Source organism: Daphnia carinata, chromosome 5 (genome assembly GCF_022539665.2).
Source record: "Daphnia carinata strain CSIRO-1 chromosome 5, CSIRO_AGI_Dcar_HiC_V3, whole genome shotgun sequence".
Lineage (NCBI taxonomy): Eukaryota > Metazoa > Arthropoda > Branchiopoda > Diplostraca > Daphniidae > Daphnia > Daphnia carinata.
The window spans coordinates 8936566-8956809 of NC_081335.1; the positions used below are offsets into that span (position 1 = coordinate 8936566).

Below are 20244 nucleotides of genomic sequence, written 5' to 3' on the forward strand. Positions count from 1 at the left end.
GAAACTTAATGTATCACACTATATTAACGTTGAATACACGTATATTTGATGCTGTTTGAATGTAGATCATGAAACTGATTCTATAACACTATGTTCACAATGAATACACGTATATTTGATCCTGTTTGAATGTAGATCATAAAACTGATTCTATAACACTATATTCACATTGAATACACGTATATTTGACGCTGTTTGAATGTAGATATTGAAACTGATTCTATACCACTATATTCACATTGAATACACGTATATTTGATGCTGTTTGAATGTAGATATTGAAACTCACAGTATCACACTATATTCACATTGAATAAACGTATATTTGATTCTGTTTGAATGTCGATCATGAAACTGATTCTATAACCAGGGTTGGAAGCGATACTAGGAAAAAGTATCGGTATCGCGATACCGATACTTCAATTTCGAAAAATATATCGCGATAGTATCGCTATCGCGATACTATTTTTCAAGTATCGTATGCGTTACCGATACCGATACTTTTCGTTCTAAACGCCATCTAGGAGTGAAATTTATAACTAATTAAAATTTTCGATAGATGGCCTTGATCAGCATTTCAGCTATCGCAGTTTTTTTGGGACTTACGCTTTGTCTTATCATTTCACCAACAAAATATAAATACAATAGTATATATTTTGCATTAGTTTTATTGTAAATCATTATTCATTTTCAAAAAAACATTTTCTCAAAATTTGCGTCAGAAAGACGATTCCTCGTTGGACGAAAAATGTTTTCGCCGACACTGAAAAGCCTTTCGACTGAGGCCGACGAAGGCAGTGGTGCGTTGTATTTAATGAACATCGCTTTTATTGACGAGTATTTCGTCAAACTCGAAATACTAGTTGATGGATCTCCAAGAAAAGCGACAACTTACCACAATTGTCTTTAAAAGTCGAAACGTTGAGTGACCGAAAAAACATTTTCTTCCTTTTTGTGGGACAGCCAAAAAATGAATATTTCCGCTGACTCGATGAGTTGTTCTGCTGTTCGGAGACTTCCGGCGTTTTTCGTAAATTTAGTTGATGGGCCTGATCTATTTCACAACACAGTTGGTTGAAGTTTTCAAGGTCTGCCTTTTTATGAATTTTCTAAAAACAAAAGCCCATTGTTAATTAAACCCATAGTCATTGTAATACTTATTATAGTAAAAGAAATAGTGAAACCAGAAGTGTTACCGCTATGTGTTTTCTTATATTTCCTCTGGAGTTGTTGGCGGCAGAGAGGTATCGGATCTTCATTTTACACTCACCAATAAGGCACAAATAGCGGGAATTTCTGTCGGTTTTGCCAGGACCAACATATTTTATTAAGGATTCTGGATATGGCAGGGCCTCTTTCTTGCCATCTGAAACGAAATGAAACTTAGTTAAATTTTTTGAAATATAATATTATATCATTAATTACCTGATGTAATTTGTTCTGCCTGGGAGACTGATGATGGTAACGATGGCTTTGGAGAAACCAAGGACACTAAAGCTGCGTAAGACTGCCACTGATTCACAGCTGGAAAGATTGGAGACATCTCCATCTGCAACATCCTCTGTAGCATCTAAAAGAAGAACAACGTCCATTAATTTCATGGTCCCACCACTTTATTAATATAAAATTAAAATATCCTACTAGTACGCTAGCAAAATTTTCATTTACTTTCTTACCTGGTAGATCATCAGACACATTTAACTGGGTAGCTGAGTCGAGGAATGTTGAGCAGGGTGTGATAGAGACTTTAGCTGATCGAACAATTATGAACCTATATATATTAAGGGCAATAGTAATCTCTATTGAAGACCGTAGAACATAATTTGAACTTACTTTCTGCAGGCAATGAATCTTTGTTCATATCGTTCATGGAAACCTTGTGTTTTGAGGAATTCAAAGTTTTTTTAACAGAAGAGTCGCTCGTTTGCAACTTCCGTTTCACGTTCCTGAAAATACAAAATGTAAAGATATATATGCTGTCAACTAATATCTGTAAAAACTTACTTGGATTTTTTTGGAGGCATGTCAAATGTACGAAAATTATACTTGACACTTCTTTGCAGAAGATCGAATTCTGAACTGACAGTAACAATGTGACGTCAGGAAATCGGCTGCAGCAGAAGATGCGACGTGATAACAAGAAGATTTTAGGTTATAGCAGAACCATCTGTCGGCAGAAAAAATAGTCATAAATTTTACTCCTAGATGGCACCACATATTAAAAGTATCGGGATCGCAAGTCAAAATTTATGTTCCGATACCGGTACCGATACTTCTAAAAAAGAAATATCGCGATACCGGTACCGGTAGTATCGCGATACTGCGATACTATCGCGATACTTTTTACTATCGCGATAGTCCAACCCTGTCTATAACACTATATTCACATTGAATACACGTATATTTGATACTGTTTGAATGTAGATCATGAAACTGAATCTATAACATCGTATATTTGATGCTGTTTGAATGTAGATATTGAAACTTTGTCACCTACGGTGCTGCCCTTGCGGGCAGGGCTGTAGGGGGCACGGGCCTGCCTAGTATTGTGTGCCCATTTTTTGTTTTCTTTGTTTACCCCTTTCCACGGGAAGGGTTAGTATTGTAGTCGTAGTAGACCCAGACAGTCATTTTTCGCCTCTTTTTCTCAAATCCAGTCTTTTGTTGTCTAGTTTAAAGTCCCGTCTTCGTTTTGCTTCCCCCTTTGTCCTCTCAAATCAAGCGTTTTGTCCAGCAATAAAGCATTCTTTTGTTTTACTTCATCGTCATTTTCATTCACCCTCATCTCTCATCCTTCATCCTCTCTCTGTTGCCAACTCTTTTGCATTGGAGTCAGCAACAAATGGTGCCGAAACCCGGGATTTGACGAACACGTGCAATTCCCGTCCTCGTTAGTAAAACCCTCGCTTGATTTTAAAATTGTCGGGTATTCTCCCTGTAAACCTTTGGCAGACGTCCACTCCAGCCTGAAGGCACCCACCTGTCCACCACGCGTTTGCCATCTGACAAGAAGATCGGTGTACCTACGTGAATCATCGACATCCGTTAAACTTAAGACTCTATCAGCCTAAAACAACGTTTCTACGTCATGAGTGAAGCCGCACCCAAAGCCGAAAATATGGAAATTGGCCACATTTGGGAACACGGCCCGAACCCAATGGTAGACGCATCGAAACCTGAACGGCAGAAGAGTGAACGGCCATTACTTCCCGAAAACGATCTCAAGAAGAAACGTGGGAAGAGAAAGGCGGCCCACACGAAGTTAACGACACAACTCAGAAAGGCAGTGGAAGACCACAAGATGGGAGCCATCAGAGTAAAGAAGTTACAAGTAACCGCATGGCGTGACGAATTGATTCGTTTATACGAAGAAGTCAAAGCAATACACTATCACTATACAGAAAGTTTATCCGGCCTGACTGAACAACAACGTCAAGGATGTGACAGGTGGGAAGTAGACTTCGAAACCGATCACGTTGAAGTTATCAAATTCGCAAGTTGCTACGCCACTTCCTCAAGTCAGTCCGTCAGCTCGATTGGGACATCAGCTTCGGACATCACATGTAGTACCACGCTATCTGAAAAAAGGCGTACCAACACTAAACCAGCCAGCCTTCTCCAAAAATCAACCCAAGGGGAGTTGGAGAAAGAAGCACAGATGCTAAAGCTGGAATTGAAGTTGGAAACGGCAAGGACCCAGATGGAAGCAAATACAATTTCCATCACAGAAACCCTCAACAAGGCGTTAAGGAGTATGAGCGAACAACTTAGTAAGCTCATTGACAGTTCAAGAATCACGTCCAAAGATATCGCGGCCAACAACACGTTAGTCGGGGAAGCACATCAAACATTGGACGGTTTGGATCAGAAAATTGACGCGGTTAAAGTGGATTTGTCCGCTAAAATCGAAGACCTTCGAACGGAAGTAGACGAAATGAAAGTTCAACCCCGAACGATTCAAAATCAACGAATTCCTGAGCGATCGCCAGTATTACGAGCACGTCAAGATGTTCCAGCCCTGTCACCCATACGCACGATGGAGGATGCTGTTCGTCATCGCAGAAGATTGGTCGCCGCCGATGCATCTCCACGAGACCTGCGGCGAGGTGCGATGGCCACGATGACGTCCGTTTGCGACCCTACGGATCACGACGAAGATGAGCACTCCGAACGTTCTCAACCCCACAGTCAAGTTAACCGTCCTCACAGCAGCTGTTGCAGTCGACTACAACCTCCCAACTTCAAGATCCAGCCATTTGACGGCAATACGAAGAACTACGCGCGATTCAAGGCTAAATTCCAGGCCTTGTATGAAGAGTACGAAGATTCTCCGGTACCTATTTTCATGTTGGAGGAGCTGCTAGCCGAAGAGGTACGAAACGAAGTCGGTGAATGTCTTAACGACGGAACAATGTACTCCGTGGTGTGGGAACGTTTGGACGCAGTCTACGGCCGAACTGAAATCATGGATCAGACGTACCTCGAAGACCTTCTACAGGTTCCGCCATTGAAGAGCGTAGATGCTGCCAGCCTCAAGACTTTCGCAAACCGTCTGCACGGAGCTGTAGCTACGCTCTCAAAATCGAAGTATACCCATGAGCTATATAGTTGTACAACGTTGATGGCCCTTGAAGCAAAACTTACGCCCTACCTCAAGAATAAGTGGAACGAAAAAAGGAAAATGACAGGAGTAGAACTTAATGTTCTAGACTTAGACGACTGGGGTGACGTTAAAATCCACGAGTAAGCAACATGGGAAAAATGTATTCGAGTCTCTACCAACGTCGACGTCCAAAGGTGTAAAGTTCGACGAAAGGAAGCCCGTCAAGAGACCCAGCTTCCCACACATGTCGACCATTGGACACGTATCGACGATGGAAGGTTCGAAAGTAGCGGCGTCAACATCTTCAGCAACCATGCCTCGGCCCAAGGAGCCGATCAACATCGGGGAAGATGCCAGCCGAGAAGACGGAAAGATGGAAATGCTTTGTATGTAATGGCAGGAGCCACCATCTCTCAACCTGTAACGTCTTCATGTCTCTCACGCCCACGAAAAGGGCTGAGAAGGTATTCAAGTCCGGAAGATGTTTGTTATGTCTTACGGGAAAACACGAACGCAAGGAATGTCCCAGGGACGTCAGCTATACGATCGCTGATTGTACTGGAAACCGACACCACACCTTGCTTCACGGATCCAAATTCATCCCATTGAGGAGGCTAGCGGATCCAACTGCTCCATCAGCGCCACCTTCGACAGCTTTCCTTGGGACCTTAACCCATCTGGAAACAGTAAAACAACGCGTACGTTTCAAGATCGTACCGGTTCGTGTTGGAGTTGGCAAAATGTGGGTCGACACTTTCGGTTTCCTTGATACCGGAAGCGACACCACGCTGATTCGGAGCGACTTAGTAAGAAAGTTGGGACTCGTTGGGCCATCAAAACGCATCAACGTCGTCTCGTATGACGGAGCCATGTCTAACGTTACGGCTTCCGTAGTAAACTTCACCCTAACGTCTCGTGATGGCAACAGCCAGTTTGAAGTCAAACACGCTTACGCCGTCGACAATTTGAAGGTGACGCCGAATTCGCCGATCGACCCTCGACAGTTGGAGTCATGGACGTCCCGACTGTCAAATGCAAATGTCGAATGTCCGTCCCGACTGTTCAAGAAGAGGACGTGACCGTGCTGATAGGAATCGACGTCGCAGAGGCCCACGATCATGTAGCTTCCATCAAGCCGCCGGCTGGAACGATTGGGCCCATCGCCTTCAAGACGCCGTTTGGTTGGTGTCTGGGTGGACAAACAGGTCCACCGCAAGACGGACGTCCGTTCATCGCTCATCTGGCCATCGAGGAACGTTCCGAAGACCTAAATGAGCTGGTGAAGAAATTCTGGCAACTTGAGGCCAGTGAAGTAGAAATAGAACCACCCGTTCTATCCGAGGATGATCTACGTGGAAAACGCATCCTCGAATCGTCAGTAAAACGTATTGGTAACCAGTATCACGTTGGCCTAATGTGGAAAGCCGATGAAGTAAATCTCCCAAACAATTGGGCAGCTGCATTGAAGAGACTCTACGCTCTCGAACGACGTTTTCATCGAGACGAGGAGTTTGCTCAGAAGTACGATGCAGTAGTCAAGGAATACATCGGGTTAAAACACGCCCGGCTCCTAACGACTCAAGAAGCCCAGACGGAGACAAACAAAACGTGGTACCTACCACACCACGGGGTCGTGAGCCAATCCAGCTCATCGACCAAAGTTCGCGTTGTATTCGATGGAGCTGCTGAGTTTGGTGGCACATCGATAAACCAAAATTTGCTTCGGGGACCCAACCTACTCGTTAGCTTGCTTGGTGTACTCATCCGCTTCCGCCGTAACCTTGCACCAGTCGGAGCGGACATTGAAAAATGTTCCACCAAGTGAAACTCCCGGAAGAAGACCAGGCAGCCTTCCGAATTCTCTACCGAACGCCTGGCAGTAATTCAGCTCCGTTAACGTACCAGATGACGGTACACGTATTTGAAGCTATATCATCCCCGACGAGCTGCCTCTTCGCCCTCAACAGGACGGCCGATGACTACCGCAGCCAGTTCCCAGACGTAGCCGATAGCGTTCGACGTAATTTCTACGTCGACAATTATCTAGACTCCTTCGAGTCCGAAGACGAGGTCATCAAACGGTTCCGCGAAATGAAGTCCCTTCTCCAGTTAGGCGGCTTCAATTTGACTAAATGGACGTCATCATCGAGAACGGTGCTAGCTGCGTTACGAGAGTTTGGCCTCGCGTCACCAACTCTAGATCTGGACTTGGAGAAACTTCCCGTCGAAAGAACGCTGGGAGTAATGTGGGACAGCGAACGAGATATGCTGACTTTCAAGATTCGAAGCCGCCAAACAACGTGACACTCACGAAGCGGGCCTTCCTAAGCATCATCTCTAGCGTCTACGACCCGTTGGGGCTGGTTGCACCAGTTATCTTCGTGATGAAGTCTTTACTCCAAGACATCTGGACCAACGAAGAACGGATCGGTTGGGATGACGTCGTATCGGAAACATTGAGTCAACGTTTCTATTGCTGGTACGATCATCTGGAAAATTTGGAGTCGCTCTCAGTACAGAGGTGCTTCCGTTTCAAACGAGGAAGATGGACTCAACAGTGCCTCCACGTCTTCACGGATGCAAGCTCCAAAGGATTCGGAGCAGTAGCCTACTTCCGCACTGTATTTGAAGACCATTCCGTCAACGTGTCGTCATGTCGAAAACGCACGTCACACCGGTAAAAGGTCTCACCATTCCCCGTTTGGAGTTACAGGCGGCAGTAGAAGGCCTCAACCTTGCTCTCACGATTTGTCGTGAACTAGAAATTGATTTGAGGCAAGTAACCTTCCACACAGACTCGCAAACAGTGCTGCGGTGGATCCACTCGAAGATGTGCCGATTTGAAGTCTTCGTCAACAACCGCATCGGAAAGATACTCCGAAACACGGCTCGTCGACAATGGCGTCATGTTGCCGGAGATTTAAACCCTGCAGACCTTTGTAGTAGGGGTATCGACCCAAAAGACGTCGACGGATTGGCCTATTTCCACCAAGGACCTCCGTTCCTGAATTTGGACCCGACAGAATGGTACACCTGGGAAGAAATCAAGGAGCCTGAGGAACGAGACGTAAACGTGATTAGCGTCTTGGCAGTCAAAACGGAAGATGAGAACCATGCCATCGACCGATGCGTTGCACGTTTTTCCAGCTTGGTAAAAATTCAACGAGTGCTGGCCTGGATTACAAGATTTATCAACAACGTCAGAGCAAGATTACGTGAAGAAAAACCCATGGTCGGAGAGCTGACAGTAGAAGAAATGGTAATATCGCTGACAAAATGCATCGTAAGAGCGCAGGAATTGGCCTTTGCTGAAGGAGTCTATGCCCTTCGCAAGAATCTGGAGCTACCACTCCGATCCAAACTTCGCAACTTCAAACCCTTCTTGGATGAAGATGGACAGATGCGACGTATACTTCTAGCGCCGATCGACTATGCAGCTAAACACCCCATACTTCTGCCAGCATCTCAACTTCTAACGAAAAGGATAATTTGGGATTATCACGTTAGAAACATTCACGTCAAGACGGAGAGATTGTTGACGGACCTCCGCTCTCGCTACTGGATACTTTCTGGACGTAAAGTGGTAAAATCTGTCCTCACAACTGCTGGCCCTGCAAGCGCACGTCGGCAAAACCTAGTCCTCCTTTGATGGCTTCACTACCAGCCCATCGTTTGACACCACATCTGGTGGCGTTCACGTACACAGGGATCGACTATTTCGGACCCTTGACCGTAAGAGTTGGTGGTCGGGGAAGAAGACACGAAAAACGTTGGGTCAGCCTATTCACTTGCCTTATGACGCGAGCTGTTCACCTGGAAGTGGCCAACGGGCTCAGTATGGAGGAGTTTTTACTCTGCTTCTCCCGTTTTGTTAGCCTACGTGGAAAACCCAAAGTCGTTTACAGCGACAATGGGACAAACTTTGTCGCTGCCGAGCAAGAGTTACGACAAGCCCTAGAAGAACTTCTTGCCAAGCACGAAGAACTTCAGACGTTAATGGCTTGTCAACAAATTGAGTGGCATTTCTCTCCGCCCCATGGGCCCCACTTCGGTGGTGTTTGGGAAAGGATTGTACAATCCTGCAAACGGGCAATGAAGACAAGTATCGGAAATTGCCTCGTCACGGATCAAGTGCTACAAACTGTAATTGCTGAAGTGGCAGCTTTATTAAACGCCCGTCCGTTAACTCATCTTAGTATGGATCCAGAAGACCCGGATCCATTAACGCCCAATCACTTCCTACACGGTGGAGCTCGTCCATACTTGCCCCTACAATTGGCCGACGTGGAAGATCTGAACGTAACCAACAAGCAGTTTCAGCAAAGTCAAGCCATCCTTCAGCATTTTTGGATCAGATGGCTACGTGAATACGTTCCCCACTTAACCGAGAGAAGAAAGTGGCAAGAAAATAGGCCTAACGTCACCGTGGGGGATCTAGTGCTTGTAATCGAACCAAATACTTTACGTAGGCAGTGGCCGATGGGCAAAGTGTTGGAAGTTATTCCCAATGCAACGGATAATGTTGTTCGAGTGGTAAAAGTAAAGCTTACCAATTGTAATGAGTCAATATACACTTTCATGTATACTTGACGGTAGCCTATGCTATCCTTGACGTAGGTGCGACGCGTAGTGTACACACTACGTCACCACCTATCGAATAGGAGCCGCTCTGAGTATGTTTAGCGCAGCGCCTCCATGACACGGAGTTGGGTATGGCGCGTGGTATACAGCCATCGCGCCATGACCTTGTCACGCTCCCGCCGTCTAAGCGTGATGCTAATTATCACCATGACGTGCGCTGCTGTAGCCCCTTACTGGTATATAAACCCGTGTTTCTTAACCACTAATCGGAGTTGCCTTTGCTCTGTCACTGTGTGCACTTGTACTGGGGTATAATAAACGGTTATGAGAACCTTACACAATCATCCAAAACCATGTATTCGGCCGGTGGCAAAATTGTGTATCATGGTTGCAGCCAAAGAACAAGAGGTTTACGCAAAAGAAGAAAAAAAGAAATTTTCCACAGCGTAAACGTTTAAATTCAGTATTGTAAATTGTAAATATTGTCTGTGCTGGAGCTACAATTAGTAGCTCCCCGTGTAAAACCAAAATTGTAGCTGTAACAAGTATAATCGTAATGTCAACACACAACTGTAAACAATGTAGGAGCATCGCAACTTCAAACCTGGTGGAAGAGTCAAGAAGTACCTTTGCCCTCAACGCCACCTATATTCAAGTTCAAATATAGGGCAAAGGGCAAAAGTAAGGTCGCTTGCTGTTTAGTAACACTGGAAAATTGGAAACTGTTTAACCTATTAGGCTAGCAGACAGCATTCAGTCGACCCAACTTCTTATAGTGAGTATGTGCGCTTGTGACCTCCACGTTTAACGTTTAAAATGGCAGATTATCCACCTCCATCGCCTGCATCAGTAAAGGAGAAAATAAAAGAAAGCCGGGAAAGGGAGGAGGAGTGTGTGCTAAATCTGAAAGACACAGTGAACAACTTGATCAGTGCGAAAAAGGAGCTAGTAGACATAGTTTATTATTGCCAGCTGGCCATCTTGGAGATCGACAAAGAGATCGCCAAGTACTCGGATGATCTTGACAATGTGCGCGTCCACTTTCGAACTGAGCGAGAGAACTCGATGAGCAAATTCATCGGGTCTCTGTACGCAAAGTTCGGGAGTCGGAACCCGACGCCCCAATAGCCACGCCGGTCGCACCCCAACACGTCCTACGTTCTTGTCCCCCCTTCATACTCCGATCATCTTGTGTTTCCTGAAGTCTCACGTGTTGGGACCGACTCCATGCCGGAAGAAGACAACGGAGTGTGAGGAGTTCATGCTCCTCACAAACAAGGACAAATTGGAGCTCCTGTTTGCCCAGCGACGGTGTTTTGGTTGCTTCGTCCCAACTGCCGTCGCCGGGCACACTAAGACCACAGACTGCCCCCATCCTCGACGTTGAACGTTGTGTAACACAGACGAAGCACCATCAGGTCTTGTGTGCAACAAAAAAGGCATACACAAACCTGCCAACACCCTAGGATGGACCATCTCCAGCTGCTAGAAGAAGACTTTGTATTTCATTTTTGTTTCCTTCCACATTGAATACACGTATATTTGATGCTGTTTGAATGTAGATCATGAAACTGATTCTATAACACTATATTCACATTGAATACACGTATATTTAATACTGTTTGAATGTAGATCATGAAACTGATTCTATAACACTATATTCACATTGAATACACGTATATTTGATGCTGTTTGAATGTATATATTGAAATTGACTCTATAACACTATATTCACATTGAATACACGTATATTTGATGCTTTTGAATGTAGATATTGAAACTCAATGTATTACACTATCTTCACATTGAATACACGTATATTTGATGCTGTTTGAATGTATATATTGAAACTCACTGTATCACACTATATTCACATTGAATACACGTATATTTGATGCTGTTTGAATGTAGATCATGAAACTGATTCTATAACACTATATTCACCTTGAATACACGTATATTTGATGCTGTTTGAATGTAGATATTGAAACTGATTCAATAACAGTATATTCACATTTAATACACGTATATTTGACGCTGTTTGAATGTAGATCATGAAACTGATTCTATAACACTATATTCACATTGAATACACGTATATTTGATGCTGTTTGATGTAGATCATGAAACTGATTCAATAACACTATATTCACATTGAATACACGTGTATTTGATGCTGTTTGAATGTAGATTATGAAACTGATTCTATAATACTATATTCACATTGAATACACGTATATTTGATGCTGTTTGAATCTAGATAATTGAAATTCACTATATCACACTATATTCACATTGAATACACGTATATTTGATGCTGTTTGAATGGAGATATTGAAACTAAATGTATCACACTATATTCAGGTTGAATACAGGTATATTTAATGCTGTTTGATAGTAGATATTGAAACTCACTTTATCACACTATATTCACATTGAATACACGGATGTTTGATGCTGTTTGAATGTAGATCATGAAACTGATTCTATAACACTATATTCACATTGAATACACGTATATTTGATGCTGTTTGAATGTAAATCATGAAACTGATTCTATAACACTATATTCACATTGGATACACGTATATTTGATGCTGTTTGAATGTAGATATTGAAAATCACTGTATCACACTATATTCACATTGAATACACGTATATTTGATGCTGTTTGAATGTAGATATTGAAACTAAATGTATCACACTATATTCACATTGAATACACGTATATTTGATACAGTTTGAATGTAGATATTGAAACTCAATGTATCACACTTTATTCACCCTGAATACACGTATATTTGATGCTGTTTGAATGTAGATATTGAAACTAAATATATCACACTATATTCACATTGAAAACACGTATATTTGATGCTGTTTGAATATAGATATTGAAACTCACTGTATCACACTATATTCACATTGAATAAACGTATATTTGATACTGTTTGAATGTAGATCATAAAACTGATTCTATAACACTATATTCACATTGAATACACGTATATTTAATACTGTTTGAATGTAGATCATGAAACTGATTCTATAACACTATATTCACATTGAATACTCGTATATTTGATGCTGTTTGAATGTAGATATTGAAATTCACTGTATCACACTATATTCACATTGAATACGCGTATATTTTATGCTGTTTGAATGTAGATCATGAAACTGATTCTATAACACTATATTCACATTTAATACACGTATATTTGATGCTGTTTGAATGTAGATCATGAAACTGATTCTATAACACTATATTCACATTGAATACACGTATATTTGATATTGTTTGAATGTAGATAATGAAACTGATTCTATAACACTATATTCACCTTGATTTCTCGTATATTTGATGCTGTTTGAATGTAGATATTGAAATTCACTGTATCACACTATATTCACATTGAATATACGTATATTTGATGCTGTTTGAATGTAGATCATGATACTGATTCTATAACACTATATTCACATTGAATACACGTATATTTGATGCTGTTTGAATGTAGATATTGAAACTCACTGTATCACACTATATTCACATTGAATACACGTATATTTGATGCTGTTTGAATGTAGATCATTAAACTGATTCTATAACACTATATTCACCTTGAATACACGTATATTTGATGCTGTTTGAATGTAGATATTGAAACTCAATGTATCACACTATATTCACCCTGAATACACGTATATTTGATGCTGTTTGAATGTAGATCATGAAACTGATTCTATAACACTATATTCACATTGATAACACGTATATTTTTGATGCTGTTTGAATGTAGATATTGAAATTCAGTGTATCACACTATATTCACGTTGAATACACGTATATTTATGTTGTTTGAATGTAGATCGTGAAACTGATTCTATAACACTATATTCACCTTGAATACACGTATATTTGAGCTGTTTGAATGTAGATATTGAAATTCAGTATATCACACTATATTCACATTGAATACACGTATATTTGATGCTGTTTGAATGTAGATCATGAAACTGGTTCTATAACACTATATTCACATTGAATACACGTAAATTTGATGCTGTTTGAATGTAGATTATGAAACTGATTCTATAACACTATATTCACATTGAATACACGTATATTTGATGCTGTTTGATTTTAGATATTGAAACTCATTTGATCACACTATATTGACATTAAATACACGTATATTTGATGCTATTTGAATGTAGATATTGAAACTGATTCTATAACACTATATTCACTTTGAATTCGCGTATATCTGATGCTGTTTGAAACTCACTGTATCACACTATATTCACATTCAATACACGTATATTTGATGCTGTTTGAATGTATATATTGAAACTGATTCTATAACACTATATTCACTTTGAATACACGTATATTTGATACTGTTTGAATGTAGATCAAGAAACTGATTTTATAACACTATATTCACTTTGAATACCCGTATATTTGATACTGTTTGAATGTAGATATTCAAACTCACTGTATCACACTAATGAAATGTAGATCATGAAACTGATTCTATAACATTATATTCACTTTGAATACACGTATATTTGTTACTGTATGAATGTAGATCATGAAACTGATTCTATTACACTATATTCACATTGATAACACGTATATTTTTGATGCTGTTTGAATGTAGATATTGAAATTCAGTGTATCACACTATATTCACATTGAATACACGTATATTTGATACTGTTTGAATGTAGATGAAGAAACTGATTCTATCACACTATATTCACCTTGAATACACGTATATTTGATGCTGTTTGAATGTAGATATGAAATTGAGTCTATAACACTATATTCACATTGAATACACGTATATTTGATGCTGTTTGAATGTAGATATGAAACTGGTTCTATAACACTATATTCACATTGAATACACGTATATTTGATGCTGTTTGAATGTAGATCATTATGAAACTGATTCTATAACACTATATTCACATTGAATACACGTATATTTGATGCTGTTTGAATGTAGATATTGAAACTCATTCTATAACACTATATTCACATTAAATACACGTATATTTGATGCTGTTTGAATGTAGATCATGAAACTGATTCTATAACACTATATTCACTTTGAATACACGTATATTCACATTCAATACACGTATATTTGATGCTGTTTGAATGTAGATATTGAAACTGATTCTATAACACTATATTCACTTTGAATACACGTATTATTTGATACTGTTTGAATGTAGATCAAGAAACTGATTTTATAACACTATATTCACTTTGAATACCCGTATATTTGATACTGTTTGAATGTAGATATTCAAACTCACTGTATCACACTAATGAAATGTAGATCATGAAACTGATTCTATAACATTATATTCACTTTGAATACACGTATATTTGATGCTGTTTGAATGTAGATATTGAAACTGATTCTATTACACTATATTCACTTTGAATACACGTATCTTTGATACTGTTGAAATGTAGATCATGAAATTGATTCTATAACACTATATTCACATTAAATCCACGTATATTTGATGCTGTTTGAATGTATAAATTGAAACTGATTCTATAACACTATATTCACATTGAATACACGTATATTTGATGCTGTTTGAATGTAGATATTGAAACTCACTGTATCACACTATATTCACATTGAATACATGTATATTTCATGCTGTTTGAATGTAGATCATGAAACTGATTCTATAACACTATATTCACATTGAATACACGTATATTTGATGCTGTTTGAATGTAGATCATAAAACTCACTGTATCACATAATATTCACATTGAATACACGTATATTTGATGCTGTTTAATATAGATTATGAAACTGATTCTATAACACTATATTCACATTCAATACACGTATATTTGATGCTGTTTGATTGTAGATATTGAAACTCACTTCATCACAAGATATTCACATTGAATACACGTATATTTGATGCTGTTTGAATGTAGATCATGAAACTGATTCTATAACACTATATTCACTTTGAATTCACGTATATTTGATGCTATTTCAATGTAGATCATAAAACTGATTCTATAACACTATATTCACCTTGAATACACGTATATTTGATGCTGTTTGAATGTAGATATTAAAACTCACTGTATCACACTATATTCACATTGAATACACGTATATTTGATGCTGTTTGAATGTAGATCATAAAACTCACTGTATCACATAATATTCACATTGAATACACGTATATTTGATGCTGTTTAATATAGATTATGAAACTGATTCTATAACACTATATTCACATTCAATACACGTATATTTGATGCTGTTTGATTGTAGATATTGAAACTCACTTCATCACACTATATTCACATTGAATACACGTATATTTGATGCTGTTTGAATGTAGATCATGAAACTGATTCTATAACACTATATTCACATTGAATACACGTATATGTGATTCTGTTTGAATGTAGATCACGAAACTGACTCTATAACACTATATTAACATTGAATACACGTATATTTGATGCTGTTTGAATGTAGATCATGAAACTGATTCTATAGCACTATATTCACATTGAATACACGTATATTTGATCCTGTTTGAATGCTGATCATGAAACTGATTCTATAACAGTATATTCACATTGAATACACGTATATTTGATGCTGTTTGAATGTAGATCATGAAACTCCCTGTATCACACTATATTCACATTGAATACACGTATATTTCATGCTGTTTGAATGTAGATATTGAAACTGATTCTAGAACACTATATTCACATTGAATACACGTTTATTTGATGCTGTTTGAATCTAGATCTTGAAATTGAATCTATAACACAATATTCACATTGAATACACGTATATTTGATGCTGTTTGAATGTAGATCATGAAACTCACTGTATCACACTATATTCACATTGAATACACGTATATTTGATGCTGTTTGAATATAGATCATGAAACTGATTCTATAACACTATATTCACATTCAATACACGTATATTTGATGCTGTTTGATTGTTGATATTGAAACTCACTTCATCACACGATATTCACATTGAATACACGTATATTTGATGCTGTTTGAATGTAGATCATGAAACTGATTCTATAAAACCATATTCACATTGAATACACGTATATTTGATCTTGTTTGAATGTAGATCATGAAACTGATTCTATAACACTATATTCACTTTGAATTCACGTATATTTGATGCTATTTCAATGTAGATCATAAAACTGATTCTATAACACTATATTCACATTGAATACACGTATATTTGATGCTGTTTGATTGTAGATATTGAAACTCACTTTATCACACTATATTCATATTGAATACACGTATATTTGATGCTGTTTGAATGAAGATATTGAAACTCTTTGTATCCCACTAAATTCACATTGAATACACCTATATTTGATGCTGTTTGAATGTAGATCATGAAACTGATTCTATAACACTATATTCACCTTGAATACACATATATTTGATGCTGTTTGAATGTAGATATTGAAACTCACTGTATCAAACTATTTTCACATTGAATATACGTATATTTGATGCTGTTTGAATATAGATATTGATATTCAGTATATCACACTATATTTGAAGGGAATAGTCAGCCCGTGCTCTGACTTTACCTTTAATAAATTGTTGTTGAAGAATTGAAACACACGGGAGGCACTGGTGAAACTTGTTGTGAACCGTAGGAGATGTATTTTGTGACTGACTGCCCCTTGCCCTCTCTTGCGAGACGGCCAATAGGCCTAGGGCGGGGCTTACATACAAGAAAATGTACAATGGTGGCCCTCTATCGAGGACCACCCAATTCAAAAGCGTTAAAACGGCTGGGCAGCCTCGTGCGGCGTCCAGACCACGTCGTCTTCTGTTGGGAATCTAATATACTCCCAACACACTCCCCACCAGAGTCCGTGCTCCACGGCTCTCTCTCTTCGACCGGGCTGGCGGCTGACACGGATGGAGTTGTGTTTTCTTCCGGCTCTATCTCCGGCGCGGGTAGTGCTTCAACGTCGTCGGGCTGGTCCTCGCGTAATTCCAGGGGGTGTAGGGACTGAATCGCTCAGTTAATCAAGTTCCCATTAGGGGTCTTGACCGTTACCGATCGAATCAACCCGCCTCGGCTGGAAATCAGCTCCTTCACTACACCGACTGTTCACATAAGTCATTTTGTGTTGTCATCGTGGATGATGACAACTTCGCCTACTCGGATCTTGCGTCCAGGCCCTCCTTTGCAGTGAAAATTGTCTACTTGGAGTAAGTAGTCATTCACGAATCGCTCGCAAGTGTCCTTGACGTAGTCTCTGCGTAGACGGTCCATCTCGATGAGTCGTGCGTTGGTTGGGTCGGGAGTCAGTAGGTTAATTGTTGGCTCCGGCGGAGTGCAATTAGATCGTCTGTTGTTCAGAAATTGATTTGGAGTGATGGGAAGTGGATCATCACTCCCCTCTGCCACATAAGTGAGTGGCCTTGCGTTCACTACGCTTTCTGTCTCGATCAAACTGACTTCCAACTCATCGTATTCTAGACACGCACGGCCATTGGAACGCCGTAGTAGGTCTTTCATTGTCCTAACCATGCGTTCCCAAAAGCCTCCCCACCATGGGGCTAGGCTGGCGGAGAAGATCCACTCGGTTTTTCGCATGGCTAGAGGGTCGTGGATCCCTGGATCGGATCTCAAGACCTTTAAGTGTCTGGAAACGCACCTAAATGTTTGTGCGTTGTCCGAATACATGACAGACACGTTGCCTCTCCTAGCCGAAAATCTTCGGAAAGCTAGGAGAAAGTCACGTGCTGACATGGTTTTAGTTAACTCCAGGTGGACGGCCCTAGTCACCGCACAGATGAATAAGCAGGCATAACTTTTGGGTTGCTTGATTGTACCCTTTTTCTTCTTGCCTGAGTCGTCCGGTTGGAGGTTTTCTTTTTCCTCCGTTTGTTTCATGGCTGGAGGCTCTGCTGGAGTCTCCATACTTGGATCATCCGTTTGTGGGGGATCCACGGAGGTCGTAAGTTCCGCTTGCTTGCGTTTCTTACGCGATATTGGGTGTTTGTAATACAAAGGCCCTGCGAAATCCACACCCGTGATTTCGAAGGCTTTCGCTTGTTTCAAGCGATTCAATGGTAGAGATGCAGCTACTTCTGTGAATGGCGGCGAAGTTAGCCGTTGGCACTTGACGCAGTCATGCCAAACTGACTTAGTCTGCTGACGTCCTTTAATAATCCAAAAACGTTCTCTTAAATCGGAGAGGGTAGTTTTCACTCCGGCGTATTTAAGTGAGACGTGCCTGTCCGCGATGAGCAATTTAACAACTGGATGGTGAGTGGGCAGCAGTACGGCAGGTTCAATGTCCCTGTCTCTTAGTGCCAACTCGACCCTTCCGGTCACTCTGATCAGCTTGTCTCTTTCATCCCACACGGGTCGGAGTTTGGCTATTTTTTCCTTGTGGTGTGGTTGCCTTCCCTCCTGTAGGTCTTGGAACGTTTTAGGAAATGCTTCTTTTTGGAACTGCCTGTAGATACGTAGCTCCGCCTTCGTCAGTTCCTCTACTGTCAGATGGTCTACCAGTATTTACTTTTCTTCTGCTATCTTGATTGGAGTTTGTATTTGCGTTCTGTTGGTGGGGCGATTCTTGGAGATGAACCTAAGCATCCAGGCGGTTCGTCGAAGTAGGCGATTCCATGATGGAATTCGTTCCAGCTGCCATTCCATTGGGGTAGCTGGTTCCACGGTAGCCACCGACATGATGACGGTTTTTGCTTTGGCTTCCGCTTCGATCTTTTCGTAGATACTCGGCTCTCCTGCATCGGATGTTGAATCCGGTCATTCTGTTTCTTCCTTAAGCCATGGTGGACCATTCCACCATAGCTCGGAGTGTACCAGCGCTGACGCCCCCGCTCCCCGCGAGGCAAGATCCACAGGATTTTGTATGCCCGGGCAGTGCCGCCACCAACTTACACCAGGCAGCATTCTGATAGCTTCCACTTGGTTCCTAACAAATGGTTTCCATCTGTTAGGATCTCCTCTGATCCATCCAAGTGCTACCAAAGAGTCTGCCCAGAATATGGTTCGCCATGACTCTATGTGGAGAAATTTTTTTAATTTTTCTCCTAGCCGTGCGGCTAAAAGTGAGCTTAATAACTCCAGTCGTGGTTGGGTAACTTTTTTCTTTGGGAGAGGTGCCACTTTCGTTTTACTGGCTAGAAAGTGAATGCTGGTTTCGTTGTTTTCTGTTTGAAGCCTTGCGTAAGCAACGGCTCCGTACGCCGCCTCAGATGTATCACCGAAAACGTGAATTTCTGCTGATTTTATGACCCTTTTCGAGTGGCCTATCCAGCGAGGGATTTTCAATTTGGCGAACTCGTTCCACCCAGTCATTGCAGCTATCCATGTTTGTTTTATTTCCGGTGGCGCTTCGACGTCCCAGTCGATTTCTGCTTCCCAAAGCTTCTGGTAGATGATTTTTAGCAGGAGTGTAGTGGGTGCTAAGAACCCAATGGGATCAAACACTCTTGCAGATATCCGTAGGATATTTCTTTTGGTGACAAGGTCCCCCAATTCTGTAGCGGCTTCGATGATAGGCGCAGGGTCGAATTGGAATGTGTCGGATTCGGCGTCCCACCGAATGCCTAGGACCTTTGGTTGGCCCTCTTCCAGTTTCTGAGTGAAGATCTTAACAATGGGGTTGATAAGCCCCTTCTCACTGAGAAATTTGCGAAGTGTTTTGTCGTTTGTCACCCAGCTTCGCATGTTGAGTTTAGCCTCCTGGAAGATGGCCTTTGTTTCTTGAATCCTGTTTTTGGCTGTGGGGATGCTTTCGGCGCCACCTAGGTAGTCGTCGACGTAAATTTGTTCTTTTAGTTGTTTAACTGTAGTGGAGTACAGCGGCTCCATTCCATCCAAATGCTTGTTGAGGGTAACTCTAAGCAAGAATGGGCTGGAACTGAGTCCAAATGGAACTCGTTTCCATTTGTAAGCAACTAAAGGGGAGCCAGGTGTTTCTGGCTCCGTTACCAACAGGAA

The 20244-nt window shown here is 40.9% G+C and overlaps 1 protein-coding gene across 1 annotated transcript; it reads left to right on the forward strand.

Moving 5' to 3' along the window:
* The first annotated feature begins 6412 nt into the window (after nt 1–6412).
* Nucleotides 6413–6907, forward strand: LOC130690531 (uncharacterized). The gene has a single exon (XM_057513540.1). The coding sequence runs from the start codon at nt 6413–6415 to the stop codon at nt 6905–6907; it is 495 nt and encodes a 164-aa protein (XP_057369523.1).
* The last annotated feature ends 13337 nt before the right edge of the window (nt 6908–20244 follow it).

Excerpts from the sequence above, each read along its gene's own strand:
- LOC130690531 (XM_057513540.1), top strand. The coding sequence starts at position 6,413 with ATGTTCCACCAAGTGAAACTCCCGGAAGAAGACCAGGCAGCCTTCCGA.